The sequence below is a fragment of the Artibeus jamaicensis genome, unplaced genomic scaffold (genome assembly GCF_021234435.1).
Source record: "Artibeus jamaicensis isolate MK-2021 breed Jamaican fruit bat unplaced genomic scaffold, CSHL_Jam_final contig_426, whole genome shotgun sequence".
In the NCBI taxonomy this organism is placed as follows: Eukaryota; Metazoa; Chordata; class Mammalia; order Chiroptera; family Phyllostomidae; genus Artibeus; species Artibeus jamaicensis.
Window position 1 is genome coordinate 10,822,893 of NW_026521826.1, and position 20,919 is coordinate 10,843,811.

At 38.3% G+C, this 20,919-nt stretch overlaps 1 protein-coding gene across 1 annotated transcript in view; it reads right to left on the bottom strand.

Annotated features, from left to right (window-relative positions):
- NET1 (neuroepithelial cell transforming 1) overlaps window positions 1–14,924 on the bottom strand; it is a 50,820-nt gene extending 35,896 nt beyond the window's left edge. The window contains exons 1-2 of the mRNA XM_037156614.2: window positions 14,683–14,924; window positions 630–696 (exon numbers count right to left, since the gene is read on the bottom strand). Of these exons, the coding sequence (XP_037012509.2) occupies window positions 630–696; window positions 14,683–14,810 (195 nt within the window). The 5' untranslated portion in view covers window positions 14,811–14,924. The remainder of the gene's footprint in view (window positions 1–629; window positions 697–14,682) is intronic.
- Between the last annotated feature and the right edge of the window lie 5,995 nt (window positions 14,925–20,919).

Consider the following 20,919-nt stretch of genomic DNA (forward strand, 5'->3'; position numbering starts at 1 on the left):
TAAAGATATTGGTGAGATGATAAATATGCCTTTTACTTTGTGGAAAAAGTGTAATGGATTTCCAGTCAACCCAATACATATATTATCTATATGAATACAATGAGGTAACAAGTTTTTAACTACAAAAATATTAATTTTATGGTGTCGCTTTGCACAAAGTGAGATGCCTCTGCAAAGTATCATTCTAAAACTAAGGAAGCAGCCTCCCTTTACTAAAATGATTAATAACAGAAAGTAATTCATTCCTTATATCTTATATTTCTCAACCATGAAATTTTAATTTCAGCTGTTAAAATTATATATATATAACTATATATATAACTATGTACACATATATAACTTCATGCTTTATAATATATTCTCAACTTCAATATTGGTGGGAATAAACGAAAGGATTGCATAGAGTTAAAGATGAATAGGTCTAGTACTTTTCAAAACACATTTTATATTTAATTGAAATAATTTCTTTTAGAGTATTAGCAGAAAAAAATTAAATTGGTTTGCCAAAGATGTTGAGAGAAGTAGACAACTGAGCTGTACACCAGATTGGAAGAGAACCCAGAAATTAATCATAATGTCTTAAAATAAAAAATAAAAATAAAAATAAACCCAAATAGGCATTTACTCACCAAAGTGAAGTCCCAATGGGCACCAGGTGTTAAAAATGTGAAGGAGCTACCTCTCCTAAGGGAATATCTGTTAATAGAAATTAAACCAATAAATAAATTGAGAGTAATGTCAGTAAAATAAAGCAGTCGACAGATAAGACACCTTTTTTTTCAGTTTCAAAACTGTCTAAAGTAGCCTTGTAGCCATTCAATCATAGAAATAATAGGGAGAGTATGCAAAAAAAATCAGGGTACAGGTTCTAGTCACTTTCGGAATCTTTATAAAGGTGACAGAGCCTTTATAATATTAGTGGATAGAATAAGAGTATTTAAAAAAAATAATTCTGCAAGCCAAGCAGAGTTTATTTCAGGAACATATACATGGTTCAATTATGTGAAATCTCTTTATATATTACACTATTAAGTCAAATAAAAACAGTAAATGATGCAAAAAATTATTTGATAAAATTTAACATTCATGCCTAATATTTTAGAAACTAAAAGGGTATTCTTAACAATAAAAAATCCTAGATGTATTTAATTTGCATTTCACATTAAAACTCTTCTTTCATTACCAACTTTTAAAAATGATGATTTAATAAACCATCAAGTAAGATTAAAATTTCACTAGGATTTTGTTCTTTATTATTAAGTGACATATTTTTACTTCTGCGTCATCTATCCATTCAATGTAAAGAAGAGGACCTCATGACAAACACCTGTGTTCACCTTTATAAAATATAAACCTGTTTATAAAACATCGAGAAAAATCACTAGAATAGCACATAAAAACACTTTATAAACTATACTTATTGTTAATTGCTTCAGATGTAAATATAGTTTGTTTTTTCTTCTTTGTGGAAATAAAGATGAAGCAAATGAGAAATAAAAGGCTATTTATTCAGAGCTTGCTATAGCAAAAGAATCAGCCACTATCATCTCTGTTCAGACAAACTCAAAAGCAGGCTGAGGGAAACCTATAGAGTAGAAAAGAGGGAGTTTCAAACATGTCTCGATTGGAGGCTGTTGGCAGGCTAACTAGGAACAGGGCATCTTATTGTGATTGATTGGGGTGCAATTAATTGGCTTGCTCTGGTTGGTTCTAAGTCAGAAGGGAGGACAAAAATTAGGGAAGCCAGCAGTCTGGTCATCTGGGACCAAATGTTACTGTTTAGCTTTCTGGATTATCAGTCCATTGTCCATTTGTATAGTCCATACCTCACCTCAAGTCCCTACCTTGATCCTCAAGGTCTTTGTTCACTGTAAATTACAGAAACGCCACAGATGGCTGTTTTATCCTATAGTAATTTATAAATTTAAATCAAACACATGGGCTCCTGTAGTTTTTGAAGCTAAATAAAAAGCAGAACTTTGTTTATATTTTGATAAGAAACACAAGGGAAAAAACGGCTACAGGAGAAAGAGGATGTCAAAACAGCTTCACAGAAGAATTAATAATTAGATAATACAAAAGCTGCATCAAAAAGCCTTCGAGTAATTAACAAAGCACAGAAGAGCCAGGAAGGTTCTTTGGGCAAAGGGAATAGTATATGTTGAGAAGTGAAATGAATTAAGTGCAGGAAACTCCAAGCAGTTCCTTGTTTCATAATCAAAAGAAATAAGGGCTAGATCTAATGCAAGGCCTTACGTACAATCATTAAAGAGTACAAGCTTGATATCAAAAATGTACAGCAGCTATTAGGTATTGAATTCTAAGTAAGGAGAATGATGGATTGGAAGAAGGCAAGACACTGGTCATGAAGACCAATTAGAAAGAAGCTCCAATATTGCTTACAATAGATGGTATGGGGATGAGTACTGCAACAGCAGCAAGATTTGAGAAAAGAAGATTAGAAAGAGGGTATGATGACAAAGTGGGTAGATTTTTCCTTTTCCTTGCTATGACTATTCAGTTACTACCAAGGTTCTTGACATAGTGAAATATGATGCCACTAATAAAAATTAGAAGTAAATGCAGAAAGGTCCTAAGGTATTTAAAGCAAAATAATTATTTGAGAAAGATTTGTTTAGTAACAAAAATTCAACCAGGTAAATTTTAAATATCTTATCTGCTTTACTGAGCTATTAATGAGTCAGGCAGCATCCCATCTAGCAAATAGAAAGGAACTCCAGGAGTGCTGGGTGAAACAGGTTCTTAAAAACAGAAAGGGGGCTTGCGGTGGGGTGGGACTGACATTATTAGTGGAGAATACATTGTTTCAGGCAAGGCTACTCTCCTGAGGGGAATGGAAGAGACCTATCAGCAGATTATCTCACTAGTGCTGACCAGACATTCCATATGGATTGGTTAAAGGTTACATTCCTTAAGCAATAAATTTAAGTGATAAATCTTGGTTCCCTAAAGTGGGGCTCAGTACAAATGACTCCATTTTGGGCCTGTTGTTTCTCTTTAACAGATGAAAGACATAGTAAGCCTCTTATTCACTTTTAGAGTCCCCCCTTTTTTGAGGGGGCCTCTTTAGTATTCTTTAGAGGAGCAAAATAAAAAAAAATGACTTTGCCACTGCAAAAAACACAGACGACAGTGAATCAGAAAGCAGCATGATTTTTGATAAAACACTGGAATAAAGTTTTTAAGTTAAATAAGAAAGGACATCTGAAATACATTATATTTCATATAACTAAATAATACATAGGTATACTATTATATACAAATGCTACAAGATTATAAGATTATAAGGACCTTCATACTACGGCTCTACAGATCACACTTTAAAAAAAATACTACTCAGCTAAGTGCTATCATATACCACGTGGTTAAGTACAGTTTTCAGTGAGGATTGGGCTGAGAAGCAGCAATTATGATTTCTGAGATTATTTTTGATCTAATAGAAATATTTACTCCAAGTAGTAATCATAGTGGCACTTAAAATATTCAATAAAACACTGACTTCCAGGTATAAGAAAGTGTTAAGAACACAAAACCAAAGCTATTATTTCTTTATTCCATAGAATTAAGCATACTAACTTTAGAATAAATTTGGTGTCTGAAAGCTGGAAAGAAAAACAGTTCTTAGGAATTTTAAATAGGGAAACAAACTGAAAAAATATTTCCAATTGGATGGCAAGATTCTTTCCAGCACTAGCTATAATCAGCTTTACAGTAATGCTATTTTCCCCCATTTCAATAACAAGTACCTATTTATTTTGAATACCCATGGAAAAAAGTGACCCCAAAACAAATTGTGCCCAAAATGCATGTGAGACCATGCCAACTTTCAAAAATCTTGGAAAGACACAGTCATTTTTCACAGGGGTCAGACTCAAAATGTAACAGCTATTTTAAATCCTTGTGGGAAAATTATTTTTATTTCATAAAGCATTAAGATTATAACTGCCCTTTCTACAAGATACACAATATAGTCTATTTAGAGGGAAGTTTCAAAGATAAAATATGTGGTGGTCCTTGATCTTTTCAAGAATTTTTGTTCAATCCTCTTTTTGATACATCCAAATAATTATAACATTTAAGGCTTAAAATAAATAATACATGAGAGAACTAGCTTGGCATACAAAACTGTGTTTCCTATTAACCCCAGTGTGATTATTCCTTGGATGCATACTTCCTTTTGTATTATTTGGTATGTTTTCAAATGATGTGTATTATTTTTGCACTAAGATAGCTTTAGTCTAAACAAAGCATAACTGCAATGGTAAAGTTGATGTTCAAAAAGAGAATCATCCTAATCCATCCTTAAGTCAAATTATATTTCTAGATTGATCCCCTTGAATGGTGGCATGAGACATCCCCTTGATCTCTCCCCTGAGGTTATAACAATTTGAACAGCTATAACAAAAAAGGGTTCCCTGCTCAACATATAAGCACACCAGAGAGATCTGTGCATTGAAACATCTAAAGGTGGGAAAGTGGGAGCCTAAAGGGAGAGGCAACAAGGAAGACAAGCTGTGGATGCAGTCCAGCAGCAGAGCTCACAACAGGGTTCAGCCTGGAGAGGGAAGGAACCTGGTTGTAGCTGGTGCTCCCTTCAGCAGAGAGGAGCACAGAGATTTGGTGGGCATTCCTGCAGGAACAAGTAACACAAGCTGTAGGTGGGCCTAGAGCCCTGGGAGGGACACAGCATCAAAGGTGCAGCTGCTATTGTTGGGTTGTTGGCATTCCAGGTAGAGTAACAAAGCCATGGAGGTCTATAGCCTCCCAGAGCTTGCTTCCCTTCCCCTTGGTGTCCGACTGTAGAGCACATTATTTGCAAACCCAAGAACTGGTACTACAGAATTGCTTTTTACCTTGAGCAAAGGGTTCACTTTGTGACCAGTTCTGGGGTGGGGGTGCAGGGAGACCCTACAGAGGTCTGAGGTCACCATTACGAGGAAGGCAAAACAACAAAGAAACTGGCCAGTTCACACAGTCCACTCCACTCCCATGCACTATAGTTATACTGTCAGCAACATCTGGCTGAGATTCCATAAGAGCTAAAAAAACAAAAACAAAACCAGCAAAAAAACCCCCAAAGACCAAAACTTGTGATTCAGCACTACCTACTGGAAAATAAGAGAAAGATTTATTTGTATTAATCTGCTAACAAAATGCCACTCAGACACAGATGCCTAGATAGCGAACAAATCCATCAAATATGACAAATAACCAAGGTAGCAAGGAAGCTCAGAAAGAAAATAAAAACTCTCCAGAAAACAAACTTAAAGACTTGGAAATAAGTGATATAAATGACAGAGAATTCAGGATTGCAGTTCTGAAAATACTCAACGAGATGTGAGAAAATACAAACAGGCAATTGAATGTACTCAGAAAACAAATAAACAAACAAAACATGGACTTCCCCAAGGCACTGAACTTTTTAAAAAATGAAACAAACAGAAATTCTGGAGATATAAACTCAATAAAAGAGATCGAGAATGAATTAGCAAACATTAAGAAATAGAACAGACCAGATGGAGGAAAGGATTAGTGACGCTGAACATGAAAACCTAGAAATGACGCAGAGGGCAGAGAGAGACTTGAGCATACAGAAATAAAATGGAAGAACTTCCTAAGAACTATCTGACTTCATCGGAAAGAGCAATATAAGAATGATATGCATACCAGTGGAAGAAGAGAGCGAGAAGGGAATGGACAGCCTATTCCAACAAATAGTTGATGAGAACTTCCCAAACCTATGGAAGGAGCTAGATCCTCAAATCCAAGAAGCAAAAAGAATACCTACTTACCTCAATCCAAAGAGGCCTTGTCCAAGGCACATTTTATTAAAACCGAAAAACTGATGACAAAGAAAGAATTCCCACAGCAGCCACGGAAAAGAAGAAAGTGACCTATATAGGAAAGCCCATTAGGTTATCATCAGACTTCTCTGCCGAACTCTACAAGCCATAAGAGAGTGGAACCAAATATTCCAACTACTGAAAGAGAGAAATGACCAGCCAAGAATAATATATACAGCAAAGTTATCCTTTAAATATGAAGGAGGAATAAAGACTTTCCAGACACATAGAAGCTGAGGGAATTTATCACCACAAGGCGAGTCATTCTACTTGAAACAAAAAACAAAAGGTCACAACATAAACCAGAATGATTTGTGACAACAAAAACATAAAAGGGGAGGGGATAAAGGCCTAAATTTGGAAAGGAAATAGAGATTAGATGCATTCAGAAGAAAAAGGTCTAATTTATATTCATATATATACACAAAAAGTTTATTTTTCATAAATACAATGGTAACCACAAACAAAAAACCCAACATGAGACACATAACTTAAAAAAAAAAAGAAAACAAAACCAACAAGAAACACAAAGGAAAAGAGCCAATCGAGGCACAGGGCTACCGGAAAACAAAAAGATAAAATGGACATAGGAAATCTTCACACATCAATAATTACCCTAAATGTAAATGGATTTAACTCATCAATAAACAGGCACAGAATAGTAGTCTAGATAAAAAAATAAAACCCAATAATATGCTGCCTTCGGGAAACACATGTAAGCTGTAAAGACAAAGTTACACTCAGAGTGGAAAATGATTCTCCAAGCAAATAACCACAGATAGCAGGGGTAGCCATGCTTACATAGGACAAAAGAGATTTCAAGATAACAAAGGCAACAAGAGACAAAGATAGACAATTTATAATGATCATGGGGACACTACATCAAGAAGATGACACTTAATATATATGCACCCAATCAGGGAGCACTGAAATATATAAAGCAACTACTAACAGAAGTAAAGTGAGAAACAGGCAAAAGCACAATCATAGGTGGGGACCTTAATACTTCATTTAGAGCTCTAGATAGATCATCTAAACAGAAAGTCAGTAAAGAAATATTGGCTTTAAATGACACACTAGACAAAATGGACAGAATTCACATTTACAGACCCTTTTATCCCAGAACATCAGACTATACATTAGTCTCCAGTACTTGGAACATTCTCAAGGATAGACCATATGGTGGGTCATAAAAGTAGACTCAATATATTCGGGAAGATGAAATAATACCAAGCATATTCTCTGACCACAATGTTTTGAAATTAGAAATCAACTGCAAAAAGGGAGAAGCCCACACATACATGGAGCTCAAACAACATACTACTAAAAAAGACCAGGTCAAAGGTGAGACTAAAGGATAAACGAGAATGACAATATGACATATCAGAACTTCTGGGATGCAGCAAAAGCAGTAAAGTGAGATAAGTTTAAATCATTAGGCCTATCTCAAGAAACAGGAAAATCCCAAGTAACCAACCTAACATTACATCTTAATTAGATAAAAGAATAAAAGCAACCCAAAGTCAACAGAAGAAAGGAGATAATAAAAATCAGAGCAGAAATGAATGAAATAGAGAACAAAAAGACTATACAAAAAATTAATACAACAAAGAGCTGGTTCTTTGAAAGAGAAGGCATCATAGACATTATGAATATATGAAGGATCATACTAAAATACTCTGAGAGACTAAAAAAAAAAACTATATGCCACCAAGTTCAATAACCTAGAAGAAGTAGATAAATCTCTAGAAATACATAACCTTCCTACAATAAATCATGAAGAATTGGAAAATTTAAATACACCAATCAACAGTGAAAAAATTGAAACACACCAAAAACCTCCCCCAAAATAAAAGCCCTGGACCAGATGGCTTCACTAGTGAATTCTATCAATATTCGAAGATGATTTGATATCTATTCTTCTCAAACTCTTCCAAGTAACTGAAGAGACAATACTTCCTAACACACGTTATGAGGCCAAGGATAACACAAAAAAAGAAAACTGTATGCCAGTATCTCTGATGAATACAGATGCAAAATCCTCAACAAAATACTACCAAGTCTTCTACAACAGTACATTAAAAATATAATACATCATGATTAAGAAGGGTTCATTCCTGGGGACAGGCATAAAGATGGTTCAACATACACAAGTCATTCAATGTAATACACCACATTAACAAAACAAAGAATAAAATCATATGATCTTATCAATAGGTGCAGGAAAAGCATTTGATAAGATACAACTACAACATCATTTATGGTTAAAATACGTAATAAAATGAGCATAGAAGGAAAATACTTCAACCTAACCAAGGCCACATAGAATAAATCCTTAGGAAATATTTTAGTCAATGGTGAAAAACTGAAAGCTTTTCCTCGAAATTTAGGAACATGACAAGGATGTCCACTCCAATCATTCATATTCAACATAGTCCTGGAATTCCTAGCTGGAGCAATCAAGCAAGAGAAAGAAATAAAAGGCATCCAAACTGGGAAGGAAAAGGTAAGAGTGTTGCTTTTTGCAGATGACATAATTCTTTATATAGAAAACCCTAAAGACTCTTCAAAAAAAAAAAAAAACCTATTAGAAACAGTAATAAAGTTGCAGCACACAAAATCAATGTAAAAAAAAAATCCACTGCTATCCTATATACCAGTGATTTTCAAACTTCTTCATCTCATGGCACACATAAACTATATAATTACTAAAATACTGACGCTTACTCCCCCCCAAGATTTTTTTTGCTCATCTGACAAACAAATTAGGCATAATTATGATTTGTTCACATTGGATGGCTATTGTTGTGTTGGCTGTCATCATTTTATTTGAGGATCTAAGAAAGAAGTCGGTGCCCTGACTAGTTAGTCGGGCATTCATGTTTTAAAAATTCTTGCAGCCAATGTTGCCTCTTGTGGGATGTATCAGTGTGTTATAGCACACTGGTTGGTAATTGCTGCTATACACTACCAATGAAACTTCAGAAAAAGAAAAGAATAATACCTTTTGTAATTGCAACAGAAAGAATAACATACCTAGGAATAAACTTAACAAAGGATGTGAAGGACTTATATACTGAATGCTACAAAGCATTATTAAAAAAAATTGAAAAAAAGATAATGAAATGGAATGATATTCCATGTCCATAGATTGGAAGAATCAACACAATTAAAATGGCCATATTATCAAAAGCAATATATAGATTTAAGGCAATCCCCATCAAAACGCCAATGTCATTTTTTAAATAACTAAAAACAAAACAAAACAAAACAACTAACCAGATTTGTACAGAACCACAAAGGATCCCGAATAGCTAAAGCAACCCTGAGAGAAAAAAAAAAAGAAGAGCTATTGATACTGGGAACCTGGCCAGTGCTGGTAGCCTGGAGGGTTAGTGTCTCGGTGTCTGCCTGCCTGTCCATCTGTCGGTCTGCCTCACACTCTCTCTCTCCCTCTCATTCAGGAACACCATCATACTCCCTGGCTTCAAATTATACTACAGAGCTATGATAATCAAACAGCATGGTGTTACCCTGGCCAGGTGGTTCAGTGGGTTGGAGCGCTGTCTTGTGCACCAAAAGTTGTGGATTTGATCTCCTCTCTGGTCAGGGTGTGTGCAGGAAGCAACTGATTGATATTTCTCACATCAATGTTCCCCCCCTCTCTAAAATTAATAAACATATCTTCAGGTGAGGATTTAAAGAAAAAACAAACAGCATGGTACTGGCAGAAAAAGACACACAGGCCAATGGAATAGAATTGAGAGCCCAGAAATAAAACCACATGTATATGGTCAAATAATTCTGACAAAGGAGCCAAAAACGCACAATAGACAAAAGAAAGCATCTTCAATAAATGCTGCTGGGAAAATGGAAGGCCACATGCAAAAGAATAAAAGTAGATTACAGTTTGTTCCCAGGTACAAGAATTAATTCAAAATGGATTAAAGACTTGCATATAAGATCTGAAACAATAAATTACATAGATGAAAACATAGGTACTAAACTTATGGACCTTGGTTGTACAGAACATCTTATAAATTTGACCCCAAAGGAAAAGTAAAGGCAAAAAATAAATGAATGAGACTATATCAAACTAAAAAGCTTCTGCATAGCAAAAGAAAACAACAATTAAACCAAAAGGCAACCAACTGAACGGGAGATGACATTTTCAAACAACTAGCTCTGACAAAGGCTTAACATCCAAAATATATAAGGAACTCATATAACTCAACACCAAACAATCCAACTTAAAAATGGGCAGGAGACCTGAAAAGACACCTTTCCCAAGAAGACATACAAATGGCCAACAGATATATGAAGAGATGTCCAACTTCATTGGCTAGTAGGGAAATGCAAATCAACATTACAATGAGATACCACCTCATACCCGTTAGAATGGCTATTATGAACAAGACAGGTAATAACAAATATTGGAGAGGTATTGGGAACCGCCCTGCCTGGTTTCAGGAATTGTAACTGTCTCCCATGGCCAAGTGAGCGACCTCTGGAATGCGGGCCACAAGAGACAAAGCTTGTCTCTGGCAGCAAGCGCTGCTTCTGCTTCTTCCCCTGCCCCCAAAGCTTGGCTGATGTCCATGGCGGGTACGACCCCTCAGAGAGGGGCAACGTAGGCCAGACACGATCACTTGGGAGGCCATCATGGAAGGACTCCATGCAAGGGGGCTGCAACACAGAGAGAGACATGGACCCTTGTCCCCCAGCTGTTGTGATAGAGCCCGAGTCCCCATTTCCATCTGGGAGAAGCGCTTCCTGGCTCTAATCCACTTAAGCCTAAAAACCTATGATGGGGAGGTGGTGCAGCTCCTTGCCTTGCTAGAGTGGTATTGGAGTAAATCAGGAACAAGAAAACCCTGTGAAACTTGCTTTGTTTAGAATGCTCTCATTTAAATGATAGGGTCCAAGCAAGAAGTTTGTTCCTCAGAGTTTTCTGGCTCCTTAGCTATCTGACCCTGACTGAGAATAAGCCCTCATGGTTCCCTGAAAGCATTCAGGGAACGCTCTATTGTTTGATCCTTACCTGTATTCTTGTGCAAATGAACCTAATAAAAGCCCCTGGAGGAAGGGGCTCTCCACCCTTCCCCTTTGAGGGATGGGCCACCTTTTCTCCCCAAGCAGATCACGTCCTGGTAGTGTTTACTTTCATCCCTCGGAGGCAGATGGAAGTACTTTTTGAGCAAAGTTGCCCCCACAGAGAGGGTGTGGAGAAAAAGGATGGTTCCTCAGAAAAGAACAAAGTTACCATATAATCCAGTAATCCCTCTTCTGGGTACCTACCTGAAAAACTTCACAACATTTACTCAGAAAGACATATCACTCCTCATGTTCACTGCAGCATTATTCACAGTGGGACAACCAAAGTGTCTTTCTCGCTAGATGATTGGATAAAGATGATGTGATACATATACATACTATGGAATACTATTCAGCCTTAAGATTTGTGACAACATGGATGCTAGGCAAAATAAGTCAGTCAGAAAAAATTAAGAACCATGATTTCACTCATATGTGGAATATAAAACTGAAATTCATAGACACAGACAACAGAATAGTGGTTATGGGAGGAAAGCAGGTGGGAGGATAGTAAAGGGCGAAGGGGGCCAAATACATGGTGACAGAAGATGATTTGACTTTGGGTGGTGGGAACACAATGCAGTATACAGATCATGTATTACAGAAATACACACTTGAAGCCTATATGATACCATTAACCAATGTCATCCCAATAAAGTTAATAAAAAATAAGTAATAAAAATATTTTCAGAGATGATGATTTGTATCACTGCCCTCTCTAACATGGCAGACAATTAAGAGCTGAACTGGAATTATAAATGGCAGAAAGGTAGCTCAATGAACATTTTTATAAAGTATAGCAGACAATATAAGTGAAATAACTCTTCCAATTAAAAAGAAAAACAAACTACAAAAACCATAAAGGTACTGGCTTATCATAAGGTAGATTTTTTAGGGGTTTATAGTGAAAAACAACCAAAATGAGTCGGAAAAGTAAAGTTCTTAAAAAGCAAGGAAAATGGGACTAATGATAGGAAGATAGCAGAGTAGGTCACTGACACTAGCAAGAAGAAAGACTTGAAGTATAAGGTCCTCCAAGATATGACGAACGTAACTGAAGATTATTTGAGATGCCTCCAGATCTGTGAAGGAAAATTACTTTCTATGTGAAAACAAGAAATGTAGCTGCTCGGCTAAGAAAGTTGCTCCTATACACTAGCAAGTACAACCCAAATAAATGCCTCAGCCTAATTACAAACTCAAACTTTATTATACATAACTCAAAAATAGCTAAAATTAAAAATGCTAATCTGTAAATTCCAAGGATATCATTAATGTACAAGAATAATGTGAACTGTGCTCTACAGTTAACATGGTTTGATTTTGAGGGTGTTCAATTTCTCTGGAAATTAGACAAAAAATAGAAGACAGTTATTACAGAAACAATTCATTTATTTGAGTCAAACATTTGATGTAGTAGACATCTCCTACTCTTTTGACTCTTCAGCATCTTTGCTGTTAAGAAACTGTCTCTTCTCCCCCTTCATAAAGATTCCAGAGGAGCTCTATCATATAGGGCTTCTCACCTGTATATGAGAGTCCCAAATTACAGATACATCTTAGGAAAAAATCTCTAGTCTAGAACACGGTTGAACATCTAGACACCAGCTTTTGTGTTACGCAATTCTAACATACTTGTCAGGTTGCCTTGCCTCCAGCATCAAATTCAGAAGTGAGGGTACAGGGATAATGACAGCAGCAAGTAACAGTGAGGGAAGAGAAAAATACCTAAAAGCACACGTCATTAAAAACATAGTAGCTTTTGAAAAACAGTTTGGCAATTCCTTAAAAAGTTAAACATCAGTTTACTATATGACCCAGCAATTCTACTCCTAGGAATCTAGCCAACAGAAATGAAAACATGTCCACAGAAAGACTTGTATGTAATTGCTCATAGCAGCAAAATTCATAATAGTCCAAACTGGAAACAATTAAAATCTCCAACAAAGAGTAACAAAATGTAAAATATTCATTTCTGTGATAGAATACTATTTTGCAATAAAAAGGAATGAAATATTGATGCATGCCATAGTATGAACGAACTGTAAAAACACACTGATACAAAAGATTGCATATTACATGATTCTGTTTATGTGCGATGGATGGCTAGATATAGAAATTTACAGAGATGCAAAGCATATCTGCCAATGGCTGCCTACGTACGCCTGGGGGTGGGAATGCTGACTGACTGCAAACAGACTTGCCATAATCTTTGGGGAGATGAAATGTTCTAACATCGGACTGTGGTGAGGGCTGCACAACAGTATAGAGTTACTAATAATCAATCATTAAATTGCACACTTACAATGAATGAATGTTATGATATCCAAATTTCATCTCAATAAAACTCAAAAAGTACAGTCATTTGATGTGAAAGCAAATAGTTTTAAAGCTAATGTGGGCATCCTTTTAACTATTACTATAAACAGTAATAATAATGACAGTCCTGGGTTATCAAGAACTGGCTCAATTATTTATGTTTATATGACCTAAATCATTTAAAATATGTTTTGAAAAGTCCACCTAAAAAGTTAAATTCCCTTAATGGGAACAATAATCCCCAAATCTGAGTTTATACAACACGTAGCCGGCTTCAGACTACCTTTAACCCTAGATATCCATTCTATAAATTCATCAATTTTACTGGAAAAACAAATTCAAAGAGTAAGTTCCATCACTACTGGTAGGTCATAGGTCACAATATTATCTTTCTACCAATGGATAGCATTACTGCAAATCTCTTAAAAGGAAAATAGTATAAAATCCTTAAAAGGTTCAATATGAATTTATATTCCTGCCATACAGGTGACATATAATGTTCAACGGATTCTCCTAAGGCCCCACAGGGCAAAAATAGATCAAAGTGTTATTAATATCCAATATTTATAGCATTTGCAAAGAATAACTCCTTAAATATGTCTGTGTGAGTGAGGGTAATTGTTTCACTGATTAAGATTACTAATACAACTCTGTAGAAACATTCAGTGGAGAAAGCATGGCCAACAAAACATAACATTAGAAGAAATACAGGAAAAAAATCTCCCCACTATCTAGCTGTGAAATTTCATTGAATTTCAACAAGCCTAATATAGAGAAGTTGTGCTAATTTTTAAAATTAGCTCTCTTTCAGCACTAAAATTGATGTCAATTTTTTAAATCTAACAGCAGCAAAAAATTCTCTTGAATGCTGGTCCAGGCACTATTCTATGCATTTGAGATGCCTACACAAATATGAGTTATATGCTTTAACTCATAATTCCCATAGCCACTTTACAAGGCAGGTATAATGACTATCCCCACTTTATGAAGAAACTGGGGTAGTGCACTAACTAACTTAGTCCAGGTCGGTGACAGAACCAGGATTCACATCCAGGAAGTCTGGCTCTGGCAATGCTAAATGCTGGGTTCTGATAGAAGTCGCCGAGGTCGGTAACAATCCCTCTCTGCCCACCCCGCCGGCTCCCGGACAGTTTCAACCTCCTATTTGCATTTCGGAACCGCCCCCATTCCAGCCTGCACCCTGCTGGAGTGAAGAACTAAAATCCGCGGCCGGGCCCCACAGCCACCTCCCAAGGAAGGAGACCAGTGACCAGCCCACGCCAACGCCACTCCGGAGGGAGGTCGAGAGGAGGAGGAGGACCAGCCCGCCTCCGGATCCCTTAACCCCCTCCAGGCCTCTGACCAGCCTCCCCGGTCTCCAAGGGCTGCCGGCCCCCGCGCTCACCTGCCGTCTGGCTCCGGCCTGGGGGTGTCGGGCAAAGGGCCCGTGGCGCCACCGGCGCAGAGCTCGGAAGCCTGGCGGCTTCGTCTCCGCGGCTGGGGCCGTTTCTGGGCCGCCAGCTCCGGGTCCATGGCGCAGATGGGGGTGGGGCGGTGGCCGGATGCCCGGGAAGCCCGCCGGGACGGGCACTGCGCCCAACAACTTCTGTCCTAACACAAGTTTGCCAGAAAAGCGCCACCGCTGTCGCTGCTACGTTCTGGGGTTTGAAAATGGTGGCGGCGCTGCGACCAGCCTATCAGGGGACAGCGTGAGGTTGCTAGGAAACGTGAATCCCTCCCTTCTCCCCTTCCTTTCACTTCTACCCTCCCCACAGTCCGAGCGCCGAAGCGGAAGCAAGAAAGAGGTGTTGGAAGGATCAATCCTGCGGATTGGTTGGGTGGCCTTGGGTTTATTCTGCCTGCAGTCCTGAATCCCTAAGACCCGATACCTATTTCACTGTCTATTAGGACTTTCATCGCACTAGAGAGGTTGAAAGTAATGACCTGAGATGAGGTTTGTTTTTTGGTCACATACGCTAAATTATTCATGTGAAATAAACTGCCGATTACCAAAATTAACCTAGAGCTGCTCTAGAAAACCATTAAAATCTAATTATGAGCCCCCCTGTCTGCCGATGGGGCCAAGACAATCTCTCCCTCTCAGCAACAGAATGACGAAGGTAGCAAAAGACCTTCTCAAATAAAAACAGTCGTTAAAGTTAAAGCACATCTTTGATTTTAAATATATTGCATTTTATATGTCCAAGGCTTTTAATTAAGCTCCCCGTTGATACTATGACTTTATTTATGGGAATCTTTCCAAGGTACTAAAACTACGTGTACATTGAGGGATGGCAGAATATGCTATCCAAAATATGCTGCTTTGTCATTAGAACTATTTTGAGCTACAGGTGTTGTCTGTGGGAATTAGGTTCTCCCACAAGATCACAAGAAAAACACTTCAGAGACCCATGCACGGGAGATTATGGTGTGGCATGATTATTCGTGTGGAGATAGAAGCTGCCCCCTGGGTTTCCAATGTCCTATCTCCCTTTGTCATGCCATGGAAAAAGTCCAAACATGTTCTCAGCAAGGCCAAGACAAAAGCCAGTGTTCAGAGTTTCTGCTCCATATTAAAGTACAGCTCAGTTCAGCATCGAGCCAGTTTAGTATGTGCTTCCAGCTGTAGTGCACTTCAGGCTCCCTCCTGGAGCCTACATGTGACATTGCATGGCTACAAGTCATGTGGCAGGTAGGACAACAGGGCCAGGAAGTGGGGACTTATGAATGCACGGGGTGAGTGTGGGTGATCCAGGTGAGAAAGAGACAGAGGGAGCCAGTGCTTTTTTGTACCCTCCAGGAGTATATTAGCTTGAGTGTGGGACAGATCTGACAGACCTGGTGCCTTTTGAAAGGAACCAATCAACTTCCTAAACTTTTGTGGATTTTAGATGGGCCCACCTCTCAACTAATTTCTTCTTTCTTCAGGAGGAACCAGCAGGCCTCTATGGTCCAGCACCTTCTCCTGCACCATTTTGACTTCTGTTGAGCATATGTCTACCTTCCCAAGCTCCTACCTGACAATCTGGTACTGGAGGTGGAGAAGGGAGGAGTGTTAATCCTCTTGGCAAAGAAATACTTTAATCCTCTTGAGTGAGAAGCTGCAACTTCCTGGCTGAACAAGCAAACAGTCTTCTGCTTCCTATTTTATTAAGCTCAATATCTAAGTCCCTTTTGCTCTCTGTTCTCAATATGTAGTTAACCGCCAGTGCTAACACAGGCATTTGGAGAACACCGGATGCAAGAAGGGCACTCTGACTGATACAGGGTGCAGCCAGGGGGGCCCCCCAAAAAAAGATTTGGAATGGTGTCCAGAATTCAAAGTGTATAGGAATAATGGAGAGACATGTAAGATGTCCTCACTCCCCCCCCCCACAGGTGTGAGTTGGGGGGAAGGGACAGTTTTGTACAGCCACAGCCTTGCAGCTAATCCATGGCATTGTCTTTTAACATATCTATAGCCTTTGGCGGTCACTTGGATGTGTTAAATGGCTGTGGCCAGGCTTGGAGCTAGGGGGGGGATGAAGTCACTTCCCCCAAGATGTAACTGGGGGCAGGTCCCCCAAGTTACAGCACCTGCGTAGGGGCTTGGAGAAGATTGGCTCAAGGACATGGGATGATTACTGCCCAGACTAACGATGGCAGCCCAGTAAACTTGTATTAATACAGAAATACTGGCAGGTGTAACTGATCTTGGGAGGAGTCGGAAATAGGGGTACAGAGGAAGATGGGTGCTAGGATTTAAAAGCCAGACACGGCAGCCATTGAGGGAGAGCCATGTGGTTTCAGCAGAGTGAGGACCCCCTCTAGGTGAGGTGAAAGAGGGAACCACGTGGTTTTGGCAGGGTGCAGACCCCCTCTTTCCCAGGTGAAAGGGAAAAACCACGCAGCTTTGCCAGAATGGAGATCCCTGCAGCCAGGTGAAGAAGAAAGCCACATGCTTTTGGTGGAGTGCAGACTCCTGCAGCTTTGGTAGAAGAGGCCCACGCGGCTTTGGGGTGCCCCTTTGGCCGCGGGGCCTGAAAAGCAAGAGAGACTTTGACTGGAACTGGGTACAAAGGACTCTTTCCAGTGGACCATGAGAGGGTACCACAGTACTTTGGATTAACTCGAGATCCTGCCTGCACAGCGACACACCTGATGGCGCCAGCGGCCTGAAACACAGACGTGTGCTCTTTTTCTGATTTACGGTACCCGGAGTTGGGACAGTGGGAGAAGGGAGCGCTGTGTGGGTGTAGATGTACAACCTAAAGGACTTTGATATTTTAGTGGAGGCATTAGGCCTGAATAGCATTAAATAAACATTTTGTTTCCTTTTCACAAATCTCTGGCATTGAGAGATGTCTTTCCAATTGGCGGCGGGCAGAAGGGCCCAGTAGATATTAGTATTTTGTTTTGGGGGAGGGGCCCCTGTTGTATAACAGTTTTTGGCATCCCTGGGTGGGCCAAATATTGTATTGCCCCTCCTTCGGACCTCTTGTTCGGTAACAGTTAGACTAGGTATTAAAATTTTTTCTTGTATTTAAATTTTTATATCTTGTGGCACTTATATTTGTAACACAAGGAAAACATTTTTTTTTTAGCTTTAAAAAGGTAAGAAGTTAGGGAGTAAGATGCCTATAGTTAAGAACCGCTGTGTTCTATCTTATCCTCCCTTCTCCCTCAAAATTTAAGAAGTATTGATTTTGTAGCAGTTTTGGTAAGACAACACAGGCACACAGTTTAAGGAGTTGGTCTCCACTCAGAGAGAGCTTCATAGGACACACACACTGAGATCAATCTGCGTGAAATTGCCAAACTTTGACCTTTTAAAATGACAACTTCATTTCAACCCAATACTTTGATGAGAACTTTAGAAGACAGAGCCTCTTAGATCTACAATTCTTGAAACTGGTTTTGTTGGTGTAATTAGAGATAGTCAGTCCTCTGGGGACTTGTAATAATCAATTTTTAAAGCATTAACAAATACTGGATGTTGATGTAGGAATTCTCGGTGGGGAGGGATTTCTTTCTCGTGATCAGAATACTGTTGTTTTATGCAGAGCACGTCTTTTCAATTTTCAGACACTTGGGAACTTGCTATTTTGTTCAACTATTCACAAATATTTATTGAATTCCTATTATATTATGACAGGCCTTGTGCTAGGTACTAGGGAAAGAGTAAATAGAAGACAAATTTTAATCAGAAAATTGCTGGATACTATAGAAGCAGAGCAAAGGGAAATGGACCACGCTGAGGGCTGGCCATTCAAGACATGAAAATGTCTGGTGAACTGTCTTGATTCTCTAACATACAGACTTTCTGATGTCCAAATGCCCTTCCCTGCAAAGACAGTGTCTCACCCTGCCTAGGACAGTACTGACAAATGTTCCCTGAATCCATTTTACCCCAGCTTCTCGAAAACTGCCTCACTCCATTAACAAATTCTTCAGGGCAGGGCTTGAGGTAATTGATTAAATTTCAGCTTTCACATATCTTTAGAGTCTAGATTTCCCTTCCTGAGATGATATTCTCATTACCATAATAAGACCTGAACATTTTCAAAATTTCTTCAATCACAGACTAGTAACCATAGACTTGCAAATATTCTCTTGGGAGACTTCCTCAAATATTTTTTTCTAAGACCTTAGGCCATATGCAACGATATAACTCATCATGTATGTTGACCTTAAATATATTTAACAACTAGTATACTAATATCAATATATAAATCAACAGTTCTAAAATTTATTCTTTTACATTATCTAAATAAACCAAACTCTATTTTCATAAAACTGCTTAACAAGTGATACATGTGCTGGTTTCAGCAACCAGTAAGTTCACAGTGCATTTACCAAATTGATGTGTCTTGGGTTTTAGAGGAAGAATGTTGGGGATGCACAGTTCTTGCCAGCTCCACGTTCTTTTTCTTCTGCCACTTTGAAAAATCCGATTTAGCACTCTGCATCATAGACATTTTAGTTTTTTCGTCAAACCCTCACATTAATATTTCGCAGAAAAATAAGAATTAGAAGAATGCTTTAAAGATACGGAAGCATGATTTCCTAAGCTGCCAATGGGAAGCTTCCACTTATAATAAATTTATTTTATGAAGCAAACCTTTAAAAAAATTTTTGTTGAATGTATTGGGGTAACATGGTTAATAAAATTATATAGGTTTTGGGCATACCATTCTATAACACATAATTTGTATATTGTATTGTGTGTTCACCACCCAAAGTCAAGTCTCCTTCTGTTGCCATTTATACCCCCTTTATCCTCCGCTAGCTCTTATAGCCCCTTTTCCCTCTGGGAATCAACATACTGTTGCCTGTCTGCATGAGTATTTGTTTGTTTTTTGGTTAATACCTTCAACTTTTTCATGCAGCCCCTGAATTCCTGTCTTTTCTGAGAGCTGTCAGTTTGTTTTCTTTATCTGTGAGTGTGTCTATTTTGTTACTTTATTTTGTTTATTAGATTTTGTTCATTAGATTCTATCCTATAAGTGAAATCATAGGATATTTGTTTTTCTCTGACTGGCTTATTTCACTTAGCATAATAATCTCCAAGTCTGCCCATGCTGTTGCAAATGGTAAGATTTCCTCCTTTTTTATGGCTGAGTAGTATTCCACTGCGAAAATGTCCCATAGTTGTTTTATCCACTCATCTACTGCTGGATACTTGGGCTGCTTCCACATCTTGGCTATTACAATAATGCTGCAATGAACATAGGGTTACATATATTCTTTTGAATGAGTGCTTCAGGTTTCTTCAAATATATTCCCAGAAGTGGAATCCCTGGATCATAAGGCAGTTCCATTGTTAATTATTTGAGGTAACTCTATATTATTTTCAACAGTGGATGCACCAGTCTGCGTTCCCATCAAAAGTGCAAGGGGTTCCCCTTTCTCCTCATCCTTGCCAGCACTTATTTTTTGACTTACTGAGGAAAGCTATCATGACAGGTGTGAGGTGACATCTCACTATGGTTTTAATTTTCATTTCTCTGATAATTAGTGCCATTGAGCATTTTTTCATGTGTGTATTGGCCATCTGTCCTCTTTGGAGAAGTGTCTCTTCAGGACCTTTGTCCATTTTTTAATTGCATTGTTTGGTTTTTGGTGTTGAGTTTTATAAGTTTTTTAAAATATGTTTTGGATATTAACTTCTTATTAGATATATCCAACTCAGTGGATTGTCTTTTCACTGTGTTCATTGTTTCCTTTGCTGTGCAAAAATTTTGTAGTTTGACGTACTAGCATTTGTTTATTTTTTCTTTTGTTTCCCTTGCCAAAAGGAGACATTTTAGAAAAAATATTGCTATGAGAAATATCCAAGATTTTATGGCCTATGTTTTCTACTACATAGTTATGGTTTCTGGTCTAATATTTAAGTCCTTAATCCATTTTGAGCTTAGTCTTGCGTATGGTGTAAAAAGGTGGTCTAACTTCATTTTTTTTAGCATGTATCTTTCCAATTTCCTGAATACCATTTAATGAATATATTTGTGTGGGGGGAGGGCTCCACCCGCAGAGCCCCCCATCCACCACAGATAAAAATAAGTCTACTAAGACATGATCTGCTTGGGGAGGAAAGGTGGCTGACCTCTCAAAGGAGAAGGGCCAGGAGCCTGTTGGCCAATGGTCTTTTATTGGGTTCAAT